General features: G+C 44.5%; 5 protein-coding genes and 1 long non-coding RNA gene across 6 annotated transcripts; all 6 read left to right on the top strand.

The window, feature by feature from the left end:
• Nucleotides 1-1,038: 1,038 nt before the first annotated feature.
• On the top strand, nucleotides 1,039-1,419 carry LOC115682322 (non-specific lipid-transfer protein 13-like). Its single transcript, XM_030606507.2, has one exon. The coding sequence runs from the start codon at nucleotides 1,066-1,068 to the stop codon at nucleotides 1,417-1,419; it is 354 nt and encodes a 117-aa protein (XP_030462367.2). The 5' UTR covers nucleotides 1,039-1,065.
• Nucleotides 1,420-3,014: 1,595 nt separating this feature from the next.
• On the top strand, nucleotides 3,015-3,476 carry LOC130134744 (uncharacterized). Its single transcript, XR_008814271.1, has 2 exons — nucleotides 3,015-3,156; nucleotides 3,253-3,476. It is a non-coding gene; the product is annotated as an uncharacterized LOC130134744 (long non-coding RNA).
• Nucleotides 3,477-3,976: 500 nt separating this feature from the next.
• LOC115682363 (probable protein phosphatase 2C 58) lies at nucleotides 3,977-7,293 on the top strand. The gene is made up of 5 exons (XM_030606569.2): nucleotides 3,977-4,115; nucleotides 5,617-5,865; nucleotides 5,999-6,275; nucleotides 6,697-6,851; nucleotides 7,065-7,293. The coding sequence occupies exons 1-5, from the start codon at nucleotides 4,083-4,085 to the stop codon at nucleotides 7,200-7,202; spliced, it is 852 nt and encodes a 283-aa protein (XP_030462429.1). The 5' UTR covers nucleotides 3,977-4,082; the 3' UTR covers nucleotides 7,203-7,293.
• A 1,303-nt stretch (nucleotides 7,294-8,596) lies between these two features.
• Nucleotides 8,597-10,583, top strand: LOC115682362 (zinc finger CCCH domain-containing protein 2). The gene is made up of 2 exons (XM_030606568.2): nucleotides 8,597-9,237; nucleotides 9,482-10,583. Exons 1-2 carry the CDS (start codon nucleotides 8,732-8,734, stop codon nucleotides 10,176-10,178), a joined length of 1,203 nt encoding a protein of 400 aa, XP_030462428.1. The 5' UTR covers nucleotides 8,597-8,731; the 3' UTR covers nucleotides 10,179-10,583.
• Nucleotides 10,584-14,115: 3,532 nt separating this feature from the next.
• LOC115682323 (probable aminotransferase TAT2) lies at nucleotides 14,116-16,576 on the top strand. The gene is made up of 7 exons (XM_030606508.1): nucleotides 14,116-14,380; nucleotides 14,519-14,877; nucleotides 15,446-15,664; nucleotides 15,767-15,826; nucleotides 15,926-16,081; nucleotides 16,190-16,280; nucleotides 16,413-16,576. The coding sequence occupies exons 1-7, from the start codon at nucleotides 14,116-14,118 to the stop codon at nucleotides 16,574-16,576; spliced, it is 1,314 nt and encodes a 437-aa protein (XP_030462368.1).
• A 1,267-nt stretch (nucleotides 16,577-17,843) lies between these two features.
• On the top strand, nucleotides 17,844-19,349 carry LOC115682324 (DNA-binding protein MNB1B-like). Its single transcript, XM_030606509.2, has 5 exons — nucleotides 17,844-17,926; nucleotides 18,027-18,134; nucleotides 18,265-18,301; nucleotides 18,700-18,744; nucleotides 18,839-19,349. The coding sequence occupies exons 1-5, from the start codon at nucleotides 17,844-17,846 to the stop codon at nucleotides 19,010-19,012; spliced, it is 447 nt and encodes a 148-aa protein (XP_030462369.1). The 3' UTR covers nucleotides 19,013-19,349.
• The last annotated feature ends 264 nt before the right edge of the window (nucleotides 19,350-19,613 follow it).

Here is a 19,613-nt window from a genome sequence, read left to right as displayed (position 1 = left end):
AACCTTTGTTTTGCTCTATGGTTACAAAGCTGGAATGACCAACAATTTTAAGGCGAATGAAAAAGAAGAAAGCGAAAATGACAAATAATCTTTGAACATTGTTCCAACGTGTAATGTGGTTCTTGAACTTTTAATTTATTCAATGTGGTCCATAAACTTTAACCCAATCTGTAGTGTAATCCCCAAACTTATAATTTGTTTAATGTCGTCCTTAAACTTTGGTACATGTTCAATTTAGTCCCCAAATTATATGAAAATATTCAATATAATCATTCCATTAATTCAAGTTCTAAGGCTACATTGAATATTTTCATACAATTCAGGAACTACATTGAACATGTATTAAAAGTCCATGAATCATATTGAACAAATCAAAAGTTCTGGGATCACATTGCACATTGGGTTAAAGTTCATGGTCCATATTGAACAAATTAAAAGTTCAAGAACCACATTGCACGTTGGGCCAATATTCAGGAACTGTTTATGTCATTATCTCAAGAAAAAAGGGTTCAAATAGCCGCCTTTCAATGTATGTGACTTGTAAATTGGCCTAATTTGATTAAACGCGTCAATCAGTATTTTACGATCCTGATTGACGTTGTGTCGACCATTTTTTCTGCTTTAGTCCCAGGAAAACTGCCTTTTCTAATATGTATGTTAAGGCAGGTTTTCGGTTCCGACATCCTCGGAAGGCTAGAAAGAAAATGCAGGAGCTCCATCTTAAACTCAACCAGTTTCCGCAACATCTACTATGGAGGAAGTTATATACTCGCAGATCTTCAGGAGATGAAGAAGCGCCGTTTGAGTAAATCTCAAAAGGCATGAACTTTTGATGGGTTGATTTCAGAAGAAATCTATTTCGACGCAACTATCCCTTGCTAGGGAGTTACTGCACATCTTACTGAATCCCGGAGCATGGAATTCACATGACCTCGATGAGTTACCGCGCATCATCTAGTCCGTACGCTTTTCGCATTATAAAACTTGGCCGGTCGAACTGGGCCGAAGCTTTCTATGCGTGAACTGTGAAAGACCACTTTCACCAGGACAGATCAACTTTCACCTATGCCTCCTATGTCGTACTTTGTCCGAACTCTGCTCATAGTACTCTCAGTTTCAGCCGCCGCTGCTGCTTCCGGGGACCCTACTTGCAAGTATGTGGACGAGTACTTCCCCGACTGCTTGGATTTTCTCGTGGGGAATTACTTCATCCCGCCTCAGGAGTGCTGTCGAAGCGTCGGGGCACTCAATTACATGGCGAATCACTTGATGGGTCCGCGCGTGATATGCCAGTGCATCGAGGCCATGGTGACCGGAACGAAACCTCCACTAATGGCCTCCCGAATCGAGGCTCTTCCTAAATACTGCGTCACGCACCTCAGCTTCCCCATTTCCTCCAGCATGGATTGCTCTAGGTAGAGATTATTAGTCCTCTCTCTCTTTCTCTCTGATGAAGGACATGATTTCATGACAACAGTTGTTTCTACTGTTGCAGGGTTCACTAGGAGGATAACTCAAGAAGAGCCTGTTCAGGTGGATTGAGCAAGAATTGGTCCTGTCAGAGAGAAGAATTTGGGGGGTCTTGACTTAATTAATAGTATTCATAAATTGGAGAATAATTGACTTATGGCTACTTTATATCTTGGAATAAATTGATGCAGTGGAATTTAACTTGCTATTGAATAGTTCAGCTGATTTGTAAGATACTGATCATGGCATTGTTTTCTCGTTCTCTTGTGCTGCAAGAACATGCTTGACCATGCTAAGTCGCTAAGAACTGATCATTACATTGGTTCTCATTGGTTCACATGAATCAGACTAAAAGTGGCCTATCCGTTTACACCGGTTTAGCAAGAACCTCATTAACCCACAAAAGTGATCCTTTACCCAGAGTGAGTTGAAGATTTCCATCTCGTAACATTAAAAATGCGGCAACAACTTAAAAATGAGACGCTTAAGGGCTCAATGTCATAATATAGGGAAAAAGAATGCTACATTCTTGTGTGAACCCACATCAGCACATGCTATCCAATCTACTTCAAGTCCCACCAACTGGGTTTTTGCATCGTGGTCAATGACAGGAAGGAGCCAACATTGCTGAAAACACAACAGCAGCGCCATCGTCCCTTGACGACAAAATGCAAAGGCAAGTAAATCTTCAATCTGAACATTAAGCAAGGTCGGCAGATTGCAAAAGCTCTTCTGGGACTAGAGAAGCTTGATTAAAAGTTTGCTAAGATAGATCTAGCTGATAATATACCTAGTAACCCAGCTCTATACCTCGCTCGTACAGAATTTAACATGTCACTTGTTGCTCAAGGTAGTTCTTTAGGGCCTCAGCTTTCACAGATCCATTTAGTTACTCCAAGTTGCTGAAATTTTCGGCCATTATATCCTGAAGTGTTTTAAAATTTGCCGACTCTGCAGTCTGCAGTGCATCGTGCTGGAGAAGAGTTCAATGAAAACAATCAGAAGTCGTCTCCACTCTTCTCTCTTCGCACTAAATGGACTCTCGGCGTTTACCTTTAAACCATTTGAGACAGGAAGAGCAAAAAAAGAAAATTCTGTTGATTACCCCAATATGGTGTTCCCAAGTTTCCCCACGTAAACTGAAACTTCTCAGTGTTTTGTCATCAATTCATTGTTTCCGCGAACAACGCAGCAAATCCTGGATCATGACAATAACATGGCCAACGACCCTGACCAATACATTAAGCAACATCTCTTATTTGTATTCACCATTAAGATTGCTAGAGCACAAATTGCAAACGAAAAAGCAAAAGGTACTCGGGCTTTAGGTAGATCAGCAATGGTCCGCATCAGTGTAATCCATCTTAGTCTATTTCTCCTTTTGTGCGTGTTGTCCAGGGGTGACGAGTTCACATTCTGCGTCGACGTGTACCAGCAATTCGCCGATTGCATGGACTTCCTCAGAGGGGTCGCCCCCAAGCCCCCGACAGCCTGTTGCAACAACCTGCTAACCCTCAACAACCTCGCCAAACAGAACCAGTTCGGCCCAGAACTGTTGTGCCAGTGCATCGAGGACATTGCGTACGTGACAGACACCCCATACATCCCCTCCCGGATCGACAATCTCCGTAGGAAGTGTCAAGTGCATCTCAGCTTCCCGATTTCCAATGCCATGAATTGCTCGATGTAAAGAAGCCCTTCCTGCTCCCCTCTTCCACTTCCTCATGCACTCTGATTATAAAGTCCACTGCAGTAAATTATCTTCACCTTGTGCTCATGCAGGGTTATTCCTGGGGCACGACAAGACAAGTGAAAATGATGGGATGAGCCGGATTGATTGAGCTCGAGTCGACTAATGAATAAGGACTGTATGTGTCCAATGCACGGAGTCTTCCCTCTGTACTCGAAAAGAAAAATCTGTGAACGGTAGCTGTCGTTATAGTCACCATATTTGACAAAGTCCATGACTGCTTAAAAATCCACAGAAAGGTACTCAAGTTGATCAAGTTGCACACTGATGACGATCTTATCTGCCTCAGATTTTTCAAGCGAATCTCATACGTGTCCGATCTCATCATCCCTGAATTTAACTGTACATCAGATCATTTAAGCCGAAATCTGCAACATGAGTAAAACATACGTGTAAAATATAAATATGGGTACCAGGACCGACCGACTGACCGATCGACCGACCGACCGACCGATGTCCTGATCGGAAACTCCGAGGTTACTTCTAGTTATCAAATTATTGCCTAACATTGCTATTTGTAACTCCTGGTAGTTACCGACTGCTGCAAGTCGTTTTTTCTAAGCCTTCCTTCTGCGTGGGCAACAAACCGACGAGACGCACTGCTCGTTTTCTTCGAAGGAACCAAAGTCAAACAAAGTCGTCGGGAACGACGCGTCATCCTCCAAAACGCGGGGCGGGGACATGGACGGACGAACGAACGATTAAACGCCCACGAAAATTTTCTAAGTCAACCTCCTTCGTTCAAACCAGTCTTCTCTCTCTCTCTCTCTCTCTCTCTCTCTCTCTCCTTCTTCTTCTTCTTCTTCTTCTTCTCTCTCTCTCTCTCTCTGCGCGCAAAGCCTTGCGGAAGACGACGATCGCCATGCACGGCAGAGAAATCCTGCACAAGATGAAGGTTGGTTGCATCTATCTGTCTCGTTCGTTTTACCTCGAGCAATCAAAGCACGTTGAGCTGGTTCCTACGCGCTACGTATAGCGGCTCTTTTTGCCCGCTTGTGGCGCGCGCGCGCGCGCGCGCGCGCGACGGTGGAATGCGGATTTGGCGAATCGCTACGCCGGCGATTGCTAGTTTGATTCGTGGTTACTGGTTGTCGGCGTGGAGGTGCGCGCATCTCGGCTTCGAGGCGTTTATCGCTCGAGCCTGTCGGCGTCGTCGTGTTCCGAATTCGGCTCGCGCGGGCTTGCGGCGGTTACGTCCCGATCGGTCTTTTAGGGCTCTAATCGTGACGAACGGTGCCAAGTGCTGTCGTCCAGAGCACGTTGATTGCTGTCGTTAGATTTTTGATGCCCTGGTTACCTACAGTGAGATACGTAGTACCATTTGTTGAATTTGACATGAAATCTTGTTGACGAAACGTGTCTGCGGTTGCTTGAATATAAATCGGTAGATGGAGCTCAGATCATTCTATCGTAAGTTCGATTCTCATACCAACGCACTGTCTATCTACTCTGTAGTCCCCATAGTGGGGATTGATTGGGATTTCGGGACGAACTGTGTTGTCCATCGATGCCTTCGAGCTTCCTGTGGGTTATTAAAATTTGCGTATCGTCCGCAGTTTAAGGGTACATAATACATTACCTTAGTGATGAAGTGTGTTGAAATGCAAAAGTGCTTGCCCTCGCTTCACAGCGTTTTCAAATTATGTTGCTCTGTACCTCTACAACTTTGCTCGAGTGCTGCAAACTTCCAATTATGTTGCAGAAGGCTTGCTGAAGTGGCCGATCATGCTCTTTTCAAAAACTACATATTGTATTGGCATTGGTAGTTATCAAGTAACGGTGGAACAGAGAATTTAAACCTTGATCAGTCATTCCGTGAAACTTGTAAAAAAAATCTCAGATGTGACAGTCATATGCGAGGGAAGTAAAATATATTGCAAAATAAGAGGTAGTGACTTGTGAGTAGTGACTACATGAAGAACTGCAGAGAGAGTTTCCATCAGTAAAAATAGCAGAATGTGTAGCATTCCATGTGGTAATTCTGTTATAGTTTTTTTTTTTTTGATCGAAATTCTGTTATAGTTTGTGACTGTGTTTATTCCAGTGTTTGACTTTCTAGCAATTCTGTTAGCTTAGCTACCTGTGCTAGTATATTTCGTCAATGCTTCTTGCATGGAGGTTTTTAATTTGAGTTTTAGGGTTAGATTGCACGAATTAGGAGAAGCATATGCATATGATTTATGGTTTCCTCGAGTCATACACCTTTGTTTTTTTTAATGTAATGGCAACTCTCGGTTTCGTATAATCTGGCTGTTCAGATATTACTTGTATCCTTTGCTTATTCAAGAAGAACTGAATATATGGTTACTGGGAATAGTTTCTTTCGTAGTAATTGGCTTTGATGCTGACCATTTCTCACTCTTTTCCTAAGAGACTATTGGTTTTATATTTTTGAGGTGAAAGCCGGGTTAAGTTTATGCTTGCCAGACACAGGAAAGGGTAAAAGCAGGGGTTCTAAGAACATCACCCACGGCTTTCACTTAATCAAGGGAAAGTCGAATCATGCCATGGAAGATTATGCAGTTTGCGACTTCAGGAATGTGGAAGCAAAAGAGTTGGGTTTATTTGCAATATTTGATGGTCATTTAGGCCACGATGTTGCAAGTTACCTGCAAACGCATTTGTTTGACAGTATTCTGAAGCAGGTAATGCATGTTAGTTCATTTAACCTCTGGCCATTAAATTTTTGCAGTTATTTCTATGTTGCTTTGTTGATCTCTGTTTCCCTTTGATAAGTAAGTGTCAAACGTTTGATAGAATGATTATATCTATGAGCAGCCAGACTTCTGGGCTGATACTGAGGCCGCAATAAGGAGAGCCTATCATACAACGGACAAGGAAATCTTAGAGAAAGCACTTGTCTTAGGAAAAGGAGGGTCAACTGCAGTGACGGCAATTCTGATTAATGGCCAGAGTTTGGTGGTGGCAAATGTAGGAGATTCTCGTGCTGTCATATGTAAGAATGGTGTAGCCAAACAACTATCAGTTGATCATGAGCCAAACAAGGAAAAAAGGTCGATTGAAAGCCGAGGTGGATTTGTATCCAATATTCCTGGTATGTGGCTACTGAAATTCATGCCAAATATTCTTGTGCTTTCCTTTACTGTCGTGTACTGGTTTTCGCGTGATCTAGAATTTGATTGCCAGGCAGTAAAGCTCCTTTATAGGACTCGCATTGTGCGATAAAGTGTTCCCTGCGAGGGCCAGTAACCTTGTTTGAAGAAGTGTTACATATTATTTTCGTACTAAGGACGGGTATGAATATCGAGCTTATACATTAGGAGTGTTTCTCCAAGTTTCCTACTTAGTGTTGGTATGATGGATAATCATAGGAAAAGCTTTAACTGGGTATAAAAACTTAAGAAGCTGCAGTAGGAGCTAGCCTTTATGTCTTTCAGATCCCCACAAACATAAGAAATAAGACCAGCAATAGCACAACTTTATGTGGGAGGTTTAACACCTATTTGCGCTTGCAGGAGATGTTCCACGAGTTGACGGTCAGCTGGCTGTAGCAAGGGCCTTTGGTGATAAAAGCTTAAAGATCCACCTGAGTTCTGAACCCGATGTTGCAATGGAGATGATTGATGATGAATCTGAATTCATCATACTGGCTAGTGATGGGATATGGAAGGTCAGTCCTCCTAATACCGATCGTCATTAGATCTTTCCTTCTCTCTTCCTGTTGCTCTTTATTTATAGGATAAGGTGATAAAGATGATAGCATAGTCTAAGCTCTAAGCTGAAAAGAGACCCATATGAGAAGCTGATTATGCACATGTCAATGCGATCATATGCATGCGTTTTAAAGACTAGATCTCTGATATCTTCGTTGATGTCCGGCCAGGTGATGTCGAATCAGGAAGCAGTGGACTCTATCAAAAACATTAAGGATGCTGAGTTGGCTGCGAAACATCTGATAGACGAAGCTCTCAATAGGAACAGCAAGGATGACATCTCTTGTATAGTTGTAAAGTTGCAATGATGTCTGTGTTTGGTAATCAAATTTTTGTGATCTGTATGCGTGGAAGGAGGCATAGGGTTGGCCTCAATGTATTACTTTTACCACTTGAAAACGCGTCGATTTTGGGCTTGTGCAGATACCATTATGTTTGGCCATCACATGCAATGGACCCATAAGCCCTTTACCTAAAGCGAAGCGCTGTGCTTCGCTAAGCCAGTGGTCTTCAAAGGGTGATGCTGCAAAACCAGGATCAACTCTGCGATTTTGGGTTTCTTCAAACTGTTTCTAGAGATCTCTCTTTTGCAAATACCGTTGACGATTCTTGCCACCAGTATTAGCATGATACCATGTCTGTTGGATGGTTCTTGCTGTACTGGTGGGCTGCAACATGAGAAAGAGAGAGATAGCAGTTTTTACTTAGCTTGAAGGACATGCTCGAGAACTTCAGTCCAACCAAATTAAATAAATTATGTTTCTGGGTGAGTCTTATCTTAAAACCTCCAGCAATTCCAATGAGTTCGAGCACATCTGGTCCTTCCGAACTTGTCCCCTTTTTCCTTTTGGCTACTTTCTTCGTCTTTGCACAACATGTCAATTGCTGACTGCAATAAGACGTAATTGCGCATTGAATCTGGAAAGAGAGACCAGATTTACTTTTAAGGGCCAATCTCTTCCTCAACTAGGAAGGAACACTGAAATCCCAACAATCCGTAGAAGCGCCAACAAGCTTCACGCCCAACTTTAACTACACTTTGTCATTATCATTTTGGTCGAGATCCGTACATTTTCGTCGGTACTCAGGCAGTAGTAATATGAGAAAACGCTTAGCAGCGCACTGAAATCCCCACAATCCGTAGAATTCTAGGACAGCGTTTGTTGCGTAACATAAAACCATTCACCTCAATTCCCTTTTGTCTCCGTCTGCTCTTGACCTCATCGATATTCAATACCCATCGCCCCTTCATGTGATCTCAACGTGAAGGAAGGTCTTGGGATGGGAACCCCGTCCACGTGGACGCATCCGAGCATCCCTTCATCCATCCCAAGCCGACAAAAAAAAATCATCAGATCAAACTCCAGCCGTTCATTTGGCGGCGGGGCCCAGTTTTTGGTACGAATTCATTGCCCCGAAACCCAAAGTTCGGTTCATGGAATCTGACTTTTCATTTAAAAGAATTGAAAATGTCAGCACCCGGGGGGTCCAAAAAAGGAACCCTAGACAGTCTTGAAGCATTACACATAGCCATTTCTTGTCACCTGCCTCGCTCATGCGGGTTCGGCACGTACCCTTTCCTGCATGCTGATCCCTAATGCCATGCAGCCACGCATTCGGACCCCACACCCTCCTCACCCTCCTCACCATTCTTGTCTTGTCATCTCTTTCCCCCTCCCCCTCTCTCTCTCTCTAGCCACCCTATATCAATGGCCACTCCTCGTGATCTCTCTCCTTCACAACACGACCTTCATGTTCGACCTCATCCATCGTCTCCCTTAGCCCAATTCTTTGTCACGCACGATCTCTTTGCTGGTTCTTGCTCGTTCCCCTCAACATGAGCAGCGTTTGCGCGGAGCAGCATAAGTTCCACGCCTCCCACCAGCTCTTCTCCCCCAAGAAGACCCTCGACATCCCCCCCAGGAAGCTCTTCGGCCACCGGACCGCCTCCCCCGCGGCGCTGCAGCTGCACCAGTCGGCGCCGCCGGTTCTCGATGGCCCCGACGCGTTCTCCGACTACTCGCCGAGGGTCCCCGAGACCTCGCTCCGGAGGTTCCTGCCGTCCAACGACAGCGGGGAGGACGAGGAGGAGGACTCCGACCCTTACACGTCGGACCACTTCCGCATGTTCGAGTTCAAGGTGAGGCGGTGCACCCGCAGCCGCAACCACGACTGGACGGACTGCCCTTTCTCTCATCCCGGAGAGAAGGCTCACCGTAGGGACCCCCGGAAGTACCACTACTCGGGGACCGTCTGCGCCGAGTACCGACGCGGGTCGTGCAGCCGCGGTGATAACTGCGAGTTCGCGCACGGCGTCTTCGAGTGCTGGCTGCACCCATCAAAGTATGTTTTTGGATTTTTAAATTAGGATTGTGATAATTGGTGATTATTAGCCCTGTTTTGCAATATCGATTTGGTAATTGTTTCCCAATGCATGTCATCTTTTATAGTATATATTCCGGAAGTGATGAAACTTGATCTTTCTAATAAATTTGGGAAAACTTTACAGCATTCAATTTGAGGAAAAATTTGTTCAACCCAACGGATCCTTATCAAATCTTAATCGTTGTGTTAATGTCTCATATAGGTATAGGACTGAGGCATGCAAAGATGGCAAGAACTGCGAGAGGAAGGTCTGCTTCTTCGCTCACAGCGCTCGTCAGCTTCGCCTCTTGCCTGCGCAATCCGAGCCCAACTCTCCACAAGAGATCAACCCTGAGAAGTCCAAATTCCATAGTCCGGTTTCTTCTTCTTCGCTGACTCACTGCTGCCTGTTCTGCCACTCGGTCACCACCTCCTCCCCGACCTCGACCTTGCTCAGCATGTCCCACCTGTCGCCGCCGCTGTCGCCATCCCAGTCCCTGTCACCACCCCTATCTCCCCTCAAGGGCCGGTCCCTGAGCGGGTTCTCGCCGATCTCGCGGTACGCCGACCGGCTGGAGCCAAGCTGTCTGAGCCAGGCTGTGAGCTACAAGGATGTCCTGAACGAGATCATGACTTCGGTGGACGTGATGAAGATGAGCGAAGTCTCGCCTCCGCACTCATCGCCGGTGTCATCGGTCAAGAACCGGACAGCCATGCCTTGGGTTGATGTCACTAGCAGTGTGAATGAGGAGCAGACCCAGTTCATTCTTTCACCTTCAACCCCAAATCACCCTCAAGTGCCTAGGAATTTTTTCGGTGCTGATCCTTCGAGCAACAAAGGATTGTTTGGTGACAAGGCTAATGAAGGCAATTCTTGCGATGATCCGGACATTGGGTGGGTGAACGAGCTCCTGATGTAAAGCAGAGATGATGAATTGGATTCCCGGATGATGATGATGGCGACTGAGGATGCGTTTTGGAAGAGGATAAAGCCAGAGCTGTACATATCGGTCTGTTGGCACTAGTAAAAGAGCAGAGAGTAAATATGTGCCGAGCTGTTGGTTAATTTTTTTGGGTGTTGCTTAATATTGTTTTGAGGATTTGAATTTAGATTGTTGTCTTTTGATGTATTGACGATTGCTTCAGATGGGATTTCTTCAGTCAAAGATGTAATTAAGGAGGTCGGAAGAGAGACAGGGAGAGAGAGAGAGAGAGAGGGAGAGAGATGACAAGCTTTTGTAAATTTTTGACTGATGTCCTGAGCCGATTATGATTTGATTAATGTTAATTCGTGTCGAAGTAAAATAATAATTCAGTTTGGAGAATCTCGGGCTTTAGTGGGTGGTGGTGATTTCTGTTGAGCTCATTCTATCGAAGACTTGTTACTGAGCAATGCATCTGAATTTAATAGATTTTCGAGTATTTCGGACTACCTTTAAAATGTTTCGCAAATTCCGTAACCTATTAACTTGGTCGGCACTTTCGGGTAGAATGGTCCAAGTTCAATTTTCATTTCTCTCCTTTTGGACCTTGATTTGGAAAATTGGAAACCTTTCTTCACGATAATAACTAATGTGTAAATGTTTTCGTTCATGGCAGATTGGTTGAGTTTTGGCATTCTTCACTTTTCCTTCGCAAAACGCACGCAATGATTGCTTTTGGTTAAGTCTCTCACTCTTTCCATGTTCAACCAAAACCTCCCATCATACATATCCTTCAATAGAGAAAATATCAGCGAGAGCTTAGGTAACCTAGCATCCTCCTTAGTAATTTCGAGATTTTGCACGTATTTGCGTTCATTTTCCTTATCCTCATCATCTGGGATTGGACCGCAATTTGGTAAAAACGTTTGCTTATTATTTATAAACTTATAGTTTGTTTTATTGAACCTCGTGCGTAGTTAGATTATGTGACTCAAAATAATGGAAAAACCTATTTTGTTTGGAATAACAAATCTGATGAACAAACTTTGTTTCAGTTGATCGACTTGCTAAATGAGAGATAAGTATCTTCTGTAAAATTTATAGGGCGTGCGACGTCCTTCTCCTTGTATAAGTATCTTAATGACATAGTGATTCTAAAATAAAGGATGACATACCATCTAGTAGGTCCATGTAGAAAAATATTGAAAGTACTTTGGGTAATGACAAAATCAACTTAATTCTAGAAAGAGAGTAATGGGAGAATTTCGTGATTTGTCCACTCTTAGATATCAGCTTTGAGGCATAGCATGCGTGCTTTGAGCAAAATCAAAACCAACAGGAAAGGAACAGGTTGCAAAAATGTTGAGCAATCTATCTGAACACATTGCGCGTGTTGGGCCATAAGGATTTAATTGCACACCGTACAACGAACAAACCTTACGGCTTATGTGGTGAAATTGCGTATGTAATCCTATTTCATTGTCCTGAAAGTCGAGTAACCTTTTCTCGAAATCGGTGCGCTGAACTTCGAGCATATGCGAGTGAATTTCGCACGCAATTTCCATCTAATCGATCCTCATAATTTTGTAGGCAATACATAACAAGGAAAAAGAAAGGCATGGACCAAAAGTCTGTCTGTCTGTCTCTCTCTTTCTACGTCTCTCTCTCCTCCTTATTCTCTTGGGTTCACAGTGATGTAGCATCCATGATCCATGCTTCCTTGCAGGGAAACAGGATAGATGAGGAAGGTGAAAGTGTAGGGTTTGGCGGAGACTTGTCCCCAAGAAACCTCACAAGAACAAGGTAAGGTATGGCCTTCCTCAACTCACTTTCCCCACTTGCCCATCCTATTTGCTTACATCCCACCCACCCACCCACCCACCCACCCACCCTTCACTTCACGCTCATGGGGGCCTCTCCTACTTTTATGCTCCTGCCCATGCTTCGCATTCTCCAACATCAAACTCCGAATGACATCGACCGACACATTCAATTTCGAAAAAATACTAGAAAATTCATAAATTAATTATACTTGTACCGATTCAGTCATAAATCTTTCAATTGTGCAAATTAAGTTTTATGTCTTTTAATGATTTGCCAATGTAGCCCGTCTGGCTAATTTTGTGTTGACGATTTGTGAACTATCTAAATCTCCATGCTCGCAAGATCCATTTAAGCATAAGATCCAAACACTTCGACTTTTGCATCTAATTCGGTTTCGCATGGTTAATTGCACCAAATTCATTATAAGATCATAATCTTCCTTAATGGAGTTTACCCTTTTGACGAGAACGCACATCATCCTCGACGTACTACGAGGGGCTAAAGAGAAAATACATCGTTCGTAACGTCGTGGCCTCATTTGGTTATTCATGGCATCAGATTACACAGGTAGGGTTCCAATTGCTAAAAGTTGTCATGTTTGGAAAGAACTTGTTACTAACAAAGGATCGGCCACTGCCACGACGCCGCCGCCGCCGCCGCTGCCGCCCACCACTCAGCTCATTGCATTCCACATCTCGTTGCTGTCATCAATGCCTGAGCTCGAGGTCAGGCACAACAGATCCTTATCGGGGATTAGACGGTTTCCGCGGGTGGTGTGGAAGCTCGGCAGAGTTGGCAGTGGCGACATCAGCGGGGTGTTGGTGGCTGTGGGGGCAAACAACTGTTGTCGATGGTGGTGAAGCGTGCCGCAGATGGCTGGTTTTTGGCGGCGGTATTAGGTTGGTGGCGGGTGGAAGCTGAAGCTGTATTAAATGATAGAATTTAATCGGAATTTACGTCAAAACAATGGCGATTCAAGTATATACGATAGATACAGTGTGAATGACAAGCGATTTAGAATACAATAGATCACGGCTGTGCGAGATTATTATGTACGATAGTTATAGACGAAGTATAGAAGATTATTCAATTACTTCTTCAGTGCCAAAAAGTAAAAATGCGACTTCATGCGATATTTTCTATCATATATCTTCCCGTCATAAAAATTTAAAGATCATCGTGCGTCATTTTATTTGTGTTGATAGCGACAATATATCTGTATTGGGAAAGATACAAGCTTGACTGAAGCGGCAAGACCGCGCGTGGAATTATATCGTAATTAAAAAAAAAAAAAAACGCTGCACGTCCCAACGCGTACTAATTTGGAAAAATTGCCCCGCAATCAAACCCGTTATTGCGGATACCTTCTTCTTCGCGGCTCCTTCTTCTCCTTCTTCCATAACCCGAGCTATACACTGAACAATACGACACGTTTGATTGGATATCTAAATAAGCGGGGTATCGTAGTCTTGTATGTAACGAGAAATTGCTAGTAGACAGTAGCATGCTCACGTGGTAATGCACGCGCGTTAATGTTCCGATTGATTTGATAGGAAGCAATATGACCCTCCCGAAATCAATATAGATTGAAGCGGTAGGAATAGGTTGATTGCGCACGAGATTAAGAAGATTGAGATTTCCTCAATACAATTTTTCAAGTTACTCCCAGCAATTAGACACGATGAATTCGTATGTTCCCATAAAAAAAAGATTGACTTATTATTTTCCTGAATGCTTTGATTTACTAATTTTTGGAAAAGGTTCGTTGCTTTAATAATGGATTATGCTTTTTAATTAATTAAGTTGACATAACCAACGAAGTCTAAGGCATCGGAAGGCATTCGGAACTTTACTCGCTCCATACTTTTGGTCAATTTTTGGTCACCTTAGTTTAATTCTAGTATGCGTAGTTTAGAGATGTGAAACGGACCGACCACGTGGATTCACATGTATCTCGTCGTCCGACGTCGTTTTGCCCTTGTCCGTACCCTGACCTCCACGTTATTTATATGCACGCCGCCGGAGCATCCTCCAAGGACACCACGCGAAACACAAAGCACGAGCTTATCTCGACGTTTGCTGATCGACCGCACTCTCGATCGATCCCGAAATGACGGTACTAATGCAGAACAAGACCAAGACCGAGTGGACGTTCCGAGGCAACGGCGGGCTCGTGGCGGCGTCGGCGATCACAGTCCGCGGTGTCCTCAGCCGCGTGATGGAGAGCCTCGACGGGGACGACGGCAGAGTCGTCGTCCCGCTCGGCCAGGGGGACCCCTCGACGTTCCTGTGCTTCCGGATGGCACGCATTGCGGAGGACGCCGTCGTCGATGCAGTCCGCTCGGCTGAGTTCAACTGCTACACCCCCACCGTCGGCATTCTTCCCGCTAGGAGGTAATACTGAGGCATGACCTAGAGTGATGATGATTTTATTATCCGTAGTAAGCAACATCAATTATGCAGCAATACACATGCAAAGATGTCGATTCTTAGTAAGCTAAGGCTAACTCGAGGTTTAAAAATTTCAATAGGGGATATTGCCGATCATCTCTCGCATGACCACCCTCACAAACTATCACCGGACGATGTCTACTTGACGATAGGAGGCACGCAGGCCATCGAAGTCGTAGTGACGGCTGTCGCCCGCCCCGGAGCCAACATTTTTCTTTCGAGGCCCGGATACCCGTGCTATGTCGCGCGCGCGGCGCTCTGTGGCCTCAAGGTGAGGTACTTCGACCTCCTCCCCAACGAGGGCTGGGAGGTCGATCTCGAGCGCGTGGAGGATGTTGCGGACGCGAACACCATCGCAATGGTGATCATCAATCTTGGGAATCTGTGTGGAATCGTCTTCAACTACCAGCATCTGAAGGAGGTAAACTATTTTATGAGCTGTTCACCTGGGCAAGGACAAGCACTTGCAGCACCTAGAGAGCCAGAACACCAAGCCAGCCTTCCTCGATAGATCGTTTCCAAGAACAGTACGAAGAATCGCATTCTCATAATTGATCGTACCACACCCAATTTAGCTCGGGCATTCAATCTCTCGAGTAGACATACAAATCGCATCAACAAAAAAGCTGATTTCAGCCTGCCGTGATCATCATCAGGAGAGCGGAGCTAACCTTGCTTTTAAAGATCCTCTAAAATGATAATCATCACATCCATAAATTCCTAGCATAAACAATTTGCCGCCAATCCCACGAACCACCCCTTCTACATCTTTCATTCTTCACCCCTGTGCCACAAAGCCACACTTTTTAGCCCACATGGGTATGGGAGAATTCGGACCGAGACACTAGCATGTTAGTTCATAGTCTAGCCTAAATGTGCTATCCAAATCTCACGGACTATAGAAAAAATTTACGTGTAGCATATAAATGTACTGTTGTCTGGACCAACCCTAACTTTGCTCATTCTTTTCTTATCTTACTTCCAATTAGATCACCGAAACGGCTAGGAAGCTTGGAATTATGGTGATTGCGGATGAAGTCTACAATCATCTAGCTTTCGGGGATATGCCATTCGTGCCCATGGGTGTTTTTGCATCGATCGCGCCCGTCTTGACGGAGGGTTCCCTATCGAAGAGGTGGATAGTCCTCGGCTGGCGACTCGGTTGGGTAGCGACGATCGATCCGAACGGCTTTCTGAAAGATGCCGGGGTTGGTCTCTCTCTCTCTCTCTCTCTCTCTTTCTGGCATGATGATATGAAGGATGGTTGATTGCTCGAAGAATGACGAAATTGTTCTTTTGATCACTTTCAGGTTGTCGAGTCTATTGTAGGGTTTCTGAATGTATCCCCCGATCCCGCAACCTTTGTTCAAGTACATTAGCTCCTATCTCAGTAATAAACCGGATTCATTATGATGATTGGCATTGTCCTAATCGAAGAACTAATCATCTGCGATTTGAAATCACGACAGGCGGCGATCCCTCGGATACTCGAGAAAACGGATGAGGAATTCTTCTCGAAAGTTCTTCGCACGCTAAGAGAGGCGGTGGACATATGTCACGACAAGATCCGAGAGGTGCCTTGCCTCGCGTGCCCAAAAAGGCCCGAAGGGCCCATGTTTGCTATGGTGCGAGCGCACACTTTCATTCACGTGGTTGCGGCACTCACGGGGTTGCTCGAGCGATTTAGCTTTTGCCATTCTGTAAGAGCTGAAAGTTGCAAAACAACGTGACAGGTCAAGTTGAATTCATCGCTGTTGGAGGACGTAGAGGACGATCTGGATTTCTCCGTCAAGCTGGCTAGGGAAGAATCCGTCGTCGTCCTGCCAGATGAAGCCTGCTTCTCATACTCGACGAAATGAAACGTGCTTTACTGTCACGAGACGGGCGACATCGAAGGTCGTCATATTTTATCGGATTAGAAAGCTGAAGGGGGGCAATGTTTTCACGTTCTTTTCGCAGGGATAGCTTTGGGAACGAAGAGTTGGCTGCGCATAACCTTCGCCGACGAGCCATCTTCTCTCGAAGACGGCCACCAGAGGATGAAAGCTTTCTGTCAGAGGCAAGTCAAGAAACGACACACGGGATCTACATGTTCCTCGGAGCGGGGCTGCAATCTGTAAGCAGTGTCGCAAAAGTATGATCCGAAGCTCCATCGAGATAGGGGCCAGCGTCGCTTCGACAGCAATTGAATTTCGATCTATTGCAACTGCTTTGCGGTTACTACCTGTTTAGAATTCTAGCTGCGTAGCAAACAGTAGGGTTGAGTCAACAACTCCTCGTTTTGTGTCTGCTGATGTTGCACTTGTGTGTAATGACCCAAGTCAAAATTCACTCAAACAACTCTTTATGTAGAGAAAACTCTACTCTTATTGTTGTAGTATGTAACTTATGAAAATGGGGTCAAAAAGGGACTTTGAATCTCGTGTTTCGAGAGATTGGTGCGACCACCGCGTGTCCGCCCAGGATAAGTTGGGCACTTGCCGAAGGACAAGAAGCCGGGTACCCGGCAACCCCGTGCCCAGTTGCTTCATCGGATCGGCGGTCCGGGCCTTTGATAATGAACGGGTAGCTTTCTCTTCTAAAAAGTTCGACTTAAGTATCAAGATGGTCAAGCGATTTTTTGAATAACCAAAATGAAACAATCGGAACGAAATAAAAAAGAAAATCAGGAAAAACGGCGAATAATCGAACAAGTAAATCATATATGAATTATCGCGGGAAAATAATCCGATCGGTCATAAACTTTTCGATTTTACTAATTTAGATCCGAATCTCTACGCGAAGTTTCAATGTGAATCCTCCCGACCAGTTTACCTCGAGAACCGCTGACGTGGCGGTTGAGTCACCGTCGGCCGTCCTACGCTGCACGCTATCATGTTAGCACCGAAAGGACTGGATTGGAATTTTGTTGCAGGTGAATAGGATTAGATAAGAAGAATTGAAAAGTTTAGGACTGAATAAATGGACATTACTTGCAACGAATTTGAGAGTGATTGGATATCGCGCTCTAACTTGTGGACATAGTGATCATGCCATGATCGTTCCTCCAGTTTACGACATCACCATATTCTCTTCTTATTCTCTTCTGTGTTTTTTCTTCCCCCTTTTCGAACAAAATAAAGATTAATTGATAATTAACGTCGTTTCCCTTGAAAGTAAAAATAAAAACGGCAAAGCGTCGAAGAGAGAGAGAGAAAAAAAAGAAATTAAAAAAGAAAAAATCATAATTCAGATTTTTCTTTCGGATTTTGTGCCCATATAATAAAGGTTTTGCCGCAGGCATAAGCACTGTTGTCATGCCTGTTCGTTCTCCTTCTCCCTCCCTCTCTCTCTTCTTCCCCCCTTTTCTCCCCCAAGGCGCACATCCTCGACGCGGATTCCGACTACATGGCCAGCAAGACCTCCTCGTCGGCGAAGAGAGCCGGCAGAGCGCCCCCGGTGTTGGAGAAGAAACGTCGCCCATCCCCAGAGTAGGCTCGACCAATTCATTCCCTTTTCTTTTCTGTTTTTTTTGCCCAAGGATATCTCTCTCTGTGTTTCATTTCGTTTTTCCTTCTTCGTTCTCACAAGGGTGCTTGACCCACGGAAGGATATCTCGAAGAAGAAAGAAGGAGGCACCAGCAGCTCTGCTACTGCGGTGCTAGAGCGTCCTCCTCCCACGTCTTTTGTCATTTTTATGTGAGTGCGCTTGGTTTGATTTAACTGATTTAATTGATTGGTTGTTTTTTTTTTTTTTTTTGTGTTACCATTAGTCGCGGTTTTTTTTTTTTTTTTTTTTTGACGTGTATGGTTTTATGGGTGATGACAGGCTTGATTTCATGAAGAGCAAGGAATGCGAATCTGTCGTGAGTCTCGCTCTCAAGTCACCTTGCGTTTACTGTTCTTTATCTTTTGCGTCGTCCCTACGTTGCAATTCTCGGCATTACCGAGTTTCAGGCACTGCTGATCCCAATAGTTAGTTTTACTTGGTTGCGAAAAAAAATTGGATTGCGAATCGATCAGCGAGATTCGATGTGCTTCATTCCAACCGTCTCATTTTCAGTAAGAGAGAACCCAAATTGCTACCGTGCGTCTCGCTGTTGCTGCTTTTGCATTCACGCTCGCAATTAGGCGGAGACCGGTCTCTGTTTGTTGTTTTCGGATTACCTTGATGCTCTTCGGTCTTATAGCTTACTGATGATTAATTTGCCTTAGCTGTCTCGATTCTCAGACCATAAGTAGTTGTGCTTGAAATGGCGTGCAGGTCATAAAAGCTGCAGAGGATAAGTGGAACTCGATGTCTGAAGCTGTAAGATTACGCATTAGCTCACAAAAGCTGTGAAGCCCGAGAAAAAAACCAACTGCTATGAATACTATATTGATTCCGCCCACTTTTTATGCAGGAAAAGGGTCCGTATGAAAGAAAAGCCTTGGAGACGTGTGCAGCCCTTGACAAAGCTGTGGAATCCTATGAAACGATGATGAATGCCCGGAAAGCGACACCGGCAGCTGCTGCTCCTCCTAGGGAAGAAAAACTCTCAGAAGCAGCTACAACTGGTGGCCCAGTGGAGCAATGAACGAACTTCTCAGGAGTTCTTTCTTTGCTTTGCACATTTTGTTCATATACAGGTTCTTGATTTTGGGCAAACCTTAGTGTTCCTGTTAGTTTGGTATTATTGCGTCTGAGCTGGGCATATGATATGCCTGCGTTCTTAGTATCCTCCTATAGATTCTTGGCCGGAAAACCTGCATTATTTTTTGTTGTCCAAAGGGCCAGGATTCAGAGCACATCCGCTTATGTCATATTTGTCGATGTGGCTTGAACTGTGACAGCTAGTAGACTTGCGAGCATTGATGTTTTGCTGAATGACAGTGGGATTACCTGGTAGAGGCTGTAAGGAAGCAACAAACACATGGAAACATTGAAAGAAACCAATTATCGGTAGTTGGACTATTATGAATGGAATTATAGAGATCATCATCATTCTTGCTGCATATCTTGTCCAGATGTCTCTGTTAGCTCCAGATTCTGCGATAGTCGCTGTTATTTGAGATATAATGTGAGGTGCATCTAAATGGACAACCTATAGCAAGGGTCATTTTCAAAATTGTTGCAGTCATAAGTTCTGTTGCAAAACCTAGTACAAAAGGGTAAAGCTATTGAGATATTCGGATGGG

Source organism: Syzygium oleosum, unplaced genomic scaffold (assembly GCF_021117445.2).
Source record: "Syzygium oleosum isolate NSW1041296 unplaced genomic scaffold, Sole_v2.1 Sole_v2.23, whole genome shotgun sequence".
NCBI classification, from domain to species: Eukaryota; Viridiplantae; Streptophyta; class Magnoliopsida; order Myrtales; family Myrtaceae; genus Syzygium; species Syzygium oleosum.
The sequence above is the reverse complement of the archived record's forward strand: the minus strand, read 5'-3'. Positions and strand labels throughout refer to the sequence as shown.

Coding starts and splice junctions, on each gene's coding strand:
- LOC115682322 (XM_030606507.2), top strand. CDS start 1,066: ATGCCTCCTATGTCGTACTTTGTCCGAACTCTGCTCATAGTACTCTCA.
- LOC115682363 (XM_030606569.2), top strand. CDS start 4,083: ATGCACGGCAGAGAAATCCTGCACAAGATGAAG. Junction 4,116..5,616: donor AAATCCTGCACAAGATGAAG/GTTGGTTGCATC, acceptor TATATTTTTGAG/GTGAAAGCCGGGTTAAGTTT. Junction 6,852..7,064: donor CTAGTGATGGGATATGGAAG/GTCAGTCCTCCT, acceptor ATGTCCGGCCAG/GTGATGTCGAATCAGGAAGC.
- LOC115682362 (XM_030606568.2), top strand. CDS start 8,732: ATGAGCAGCGTTTGCGCGGAGCAGCATAAGTTCCACGCCTCCCACCAG. Junction 9,238..9,481: donor TGCTGGCTGCACCCATCAAA/GTATGTTTTTGG, acceptor TGTCTCATATAG/GTATAGGACTGAGGCATGCA.
- LOC115682323 (XM_030606508.1), top strand. CDS start 14,116: ATGACGGTACTAATGCAGAACAAGACCAAGACCGAGTGGACGTTCCGA. Junction 15,827..15,925: donor ATCCCGCAACCTTTGTTCAA/GTACATTAGCTC, acceptor AAATCACGACAG/GCGGCGATCCCTCGGATACT. Junction 16,281..16,412: donor AGAATCCGTCGTCGTCCTGC/CAGATGAAGCCT, acceptor ACGTTCTTTTCG/CAGGGATAGCTTTGGGAACG.
- LOC115682324 (XM_030606509.2), top strand. CDS start 17,844: ATGGCCAGCAAGACCTCCTCGTCGGCGAAGAGAGCCGGCAGAGCGCCC. Junction 17,927..18,026: donor AAACGTCGCCCATCCCCAGA/GTAGGCTCGACC, acceptor CGTTCTCACAAG/GGTGCTTGACCCACGGAAGG. Junction 18,135..18,264: donor ACGTCTTTTGTCATTTTTAT/GTGAGTGCGCTT, acceptor GGGTGATGACAG/GCTTGATTTCATGAAGAGCA.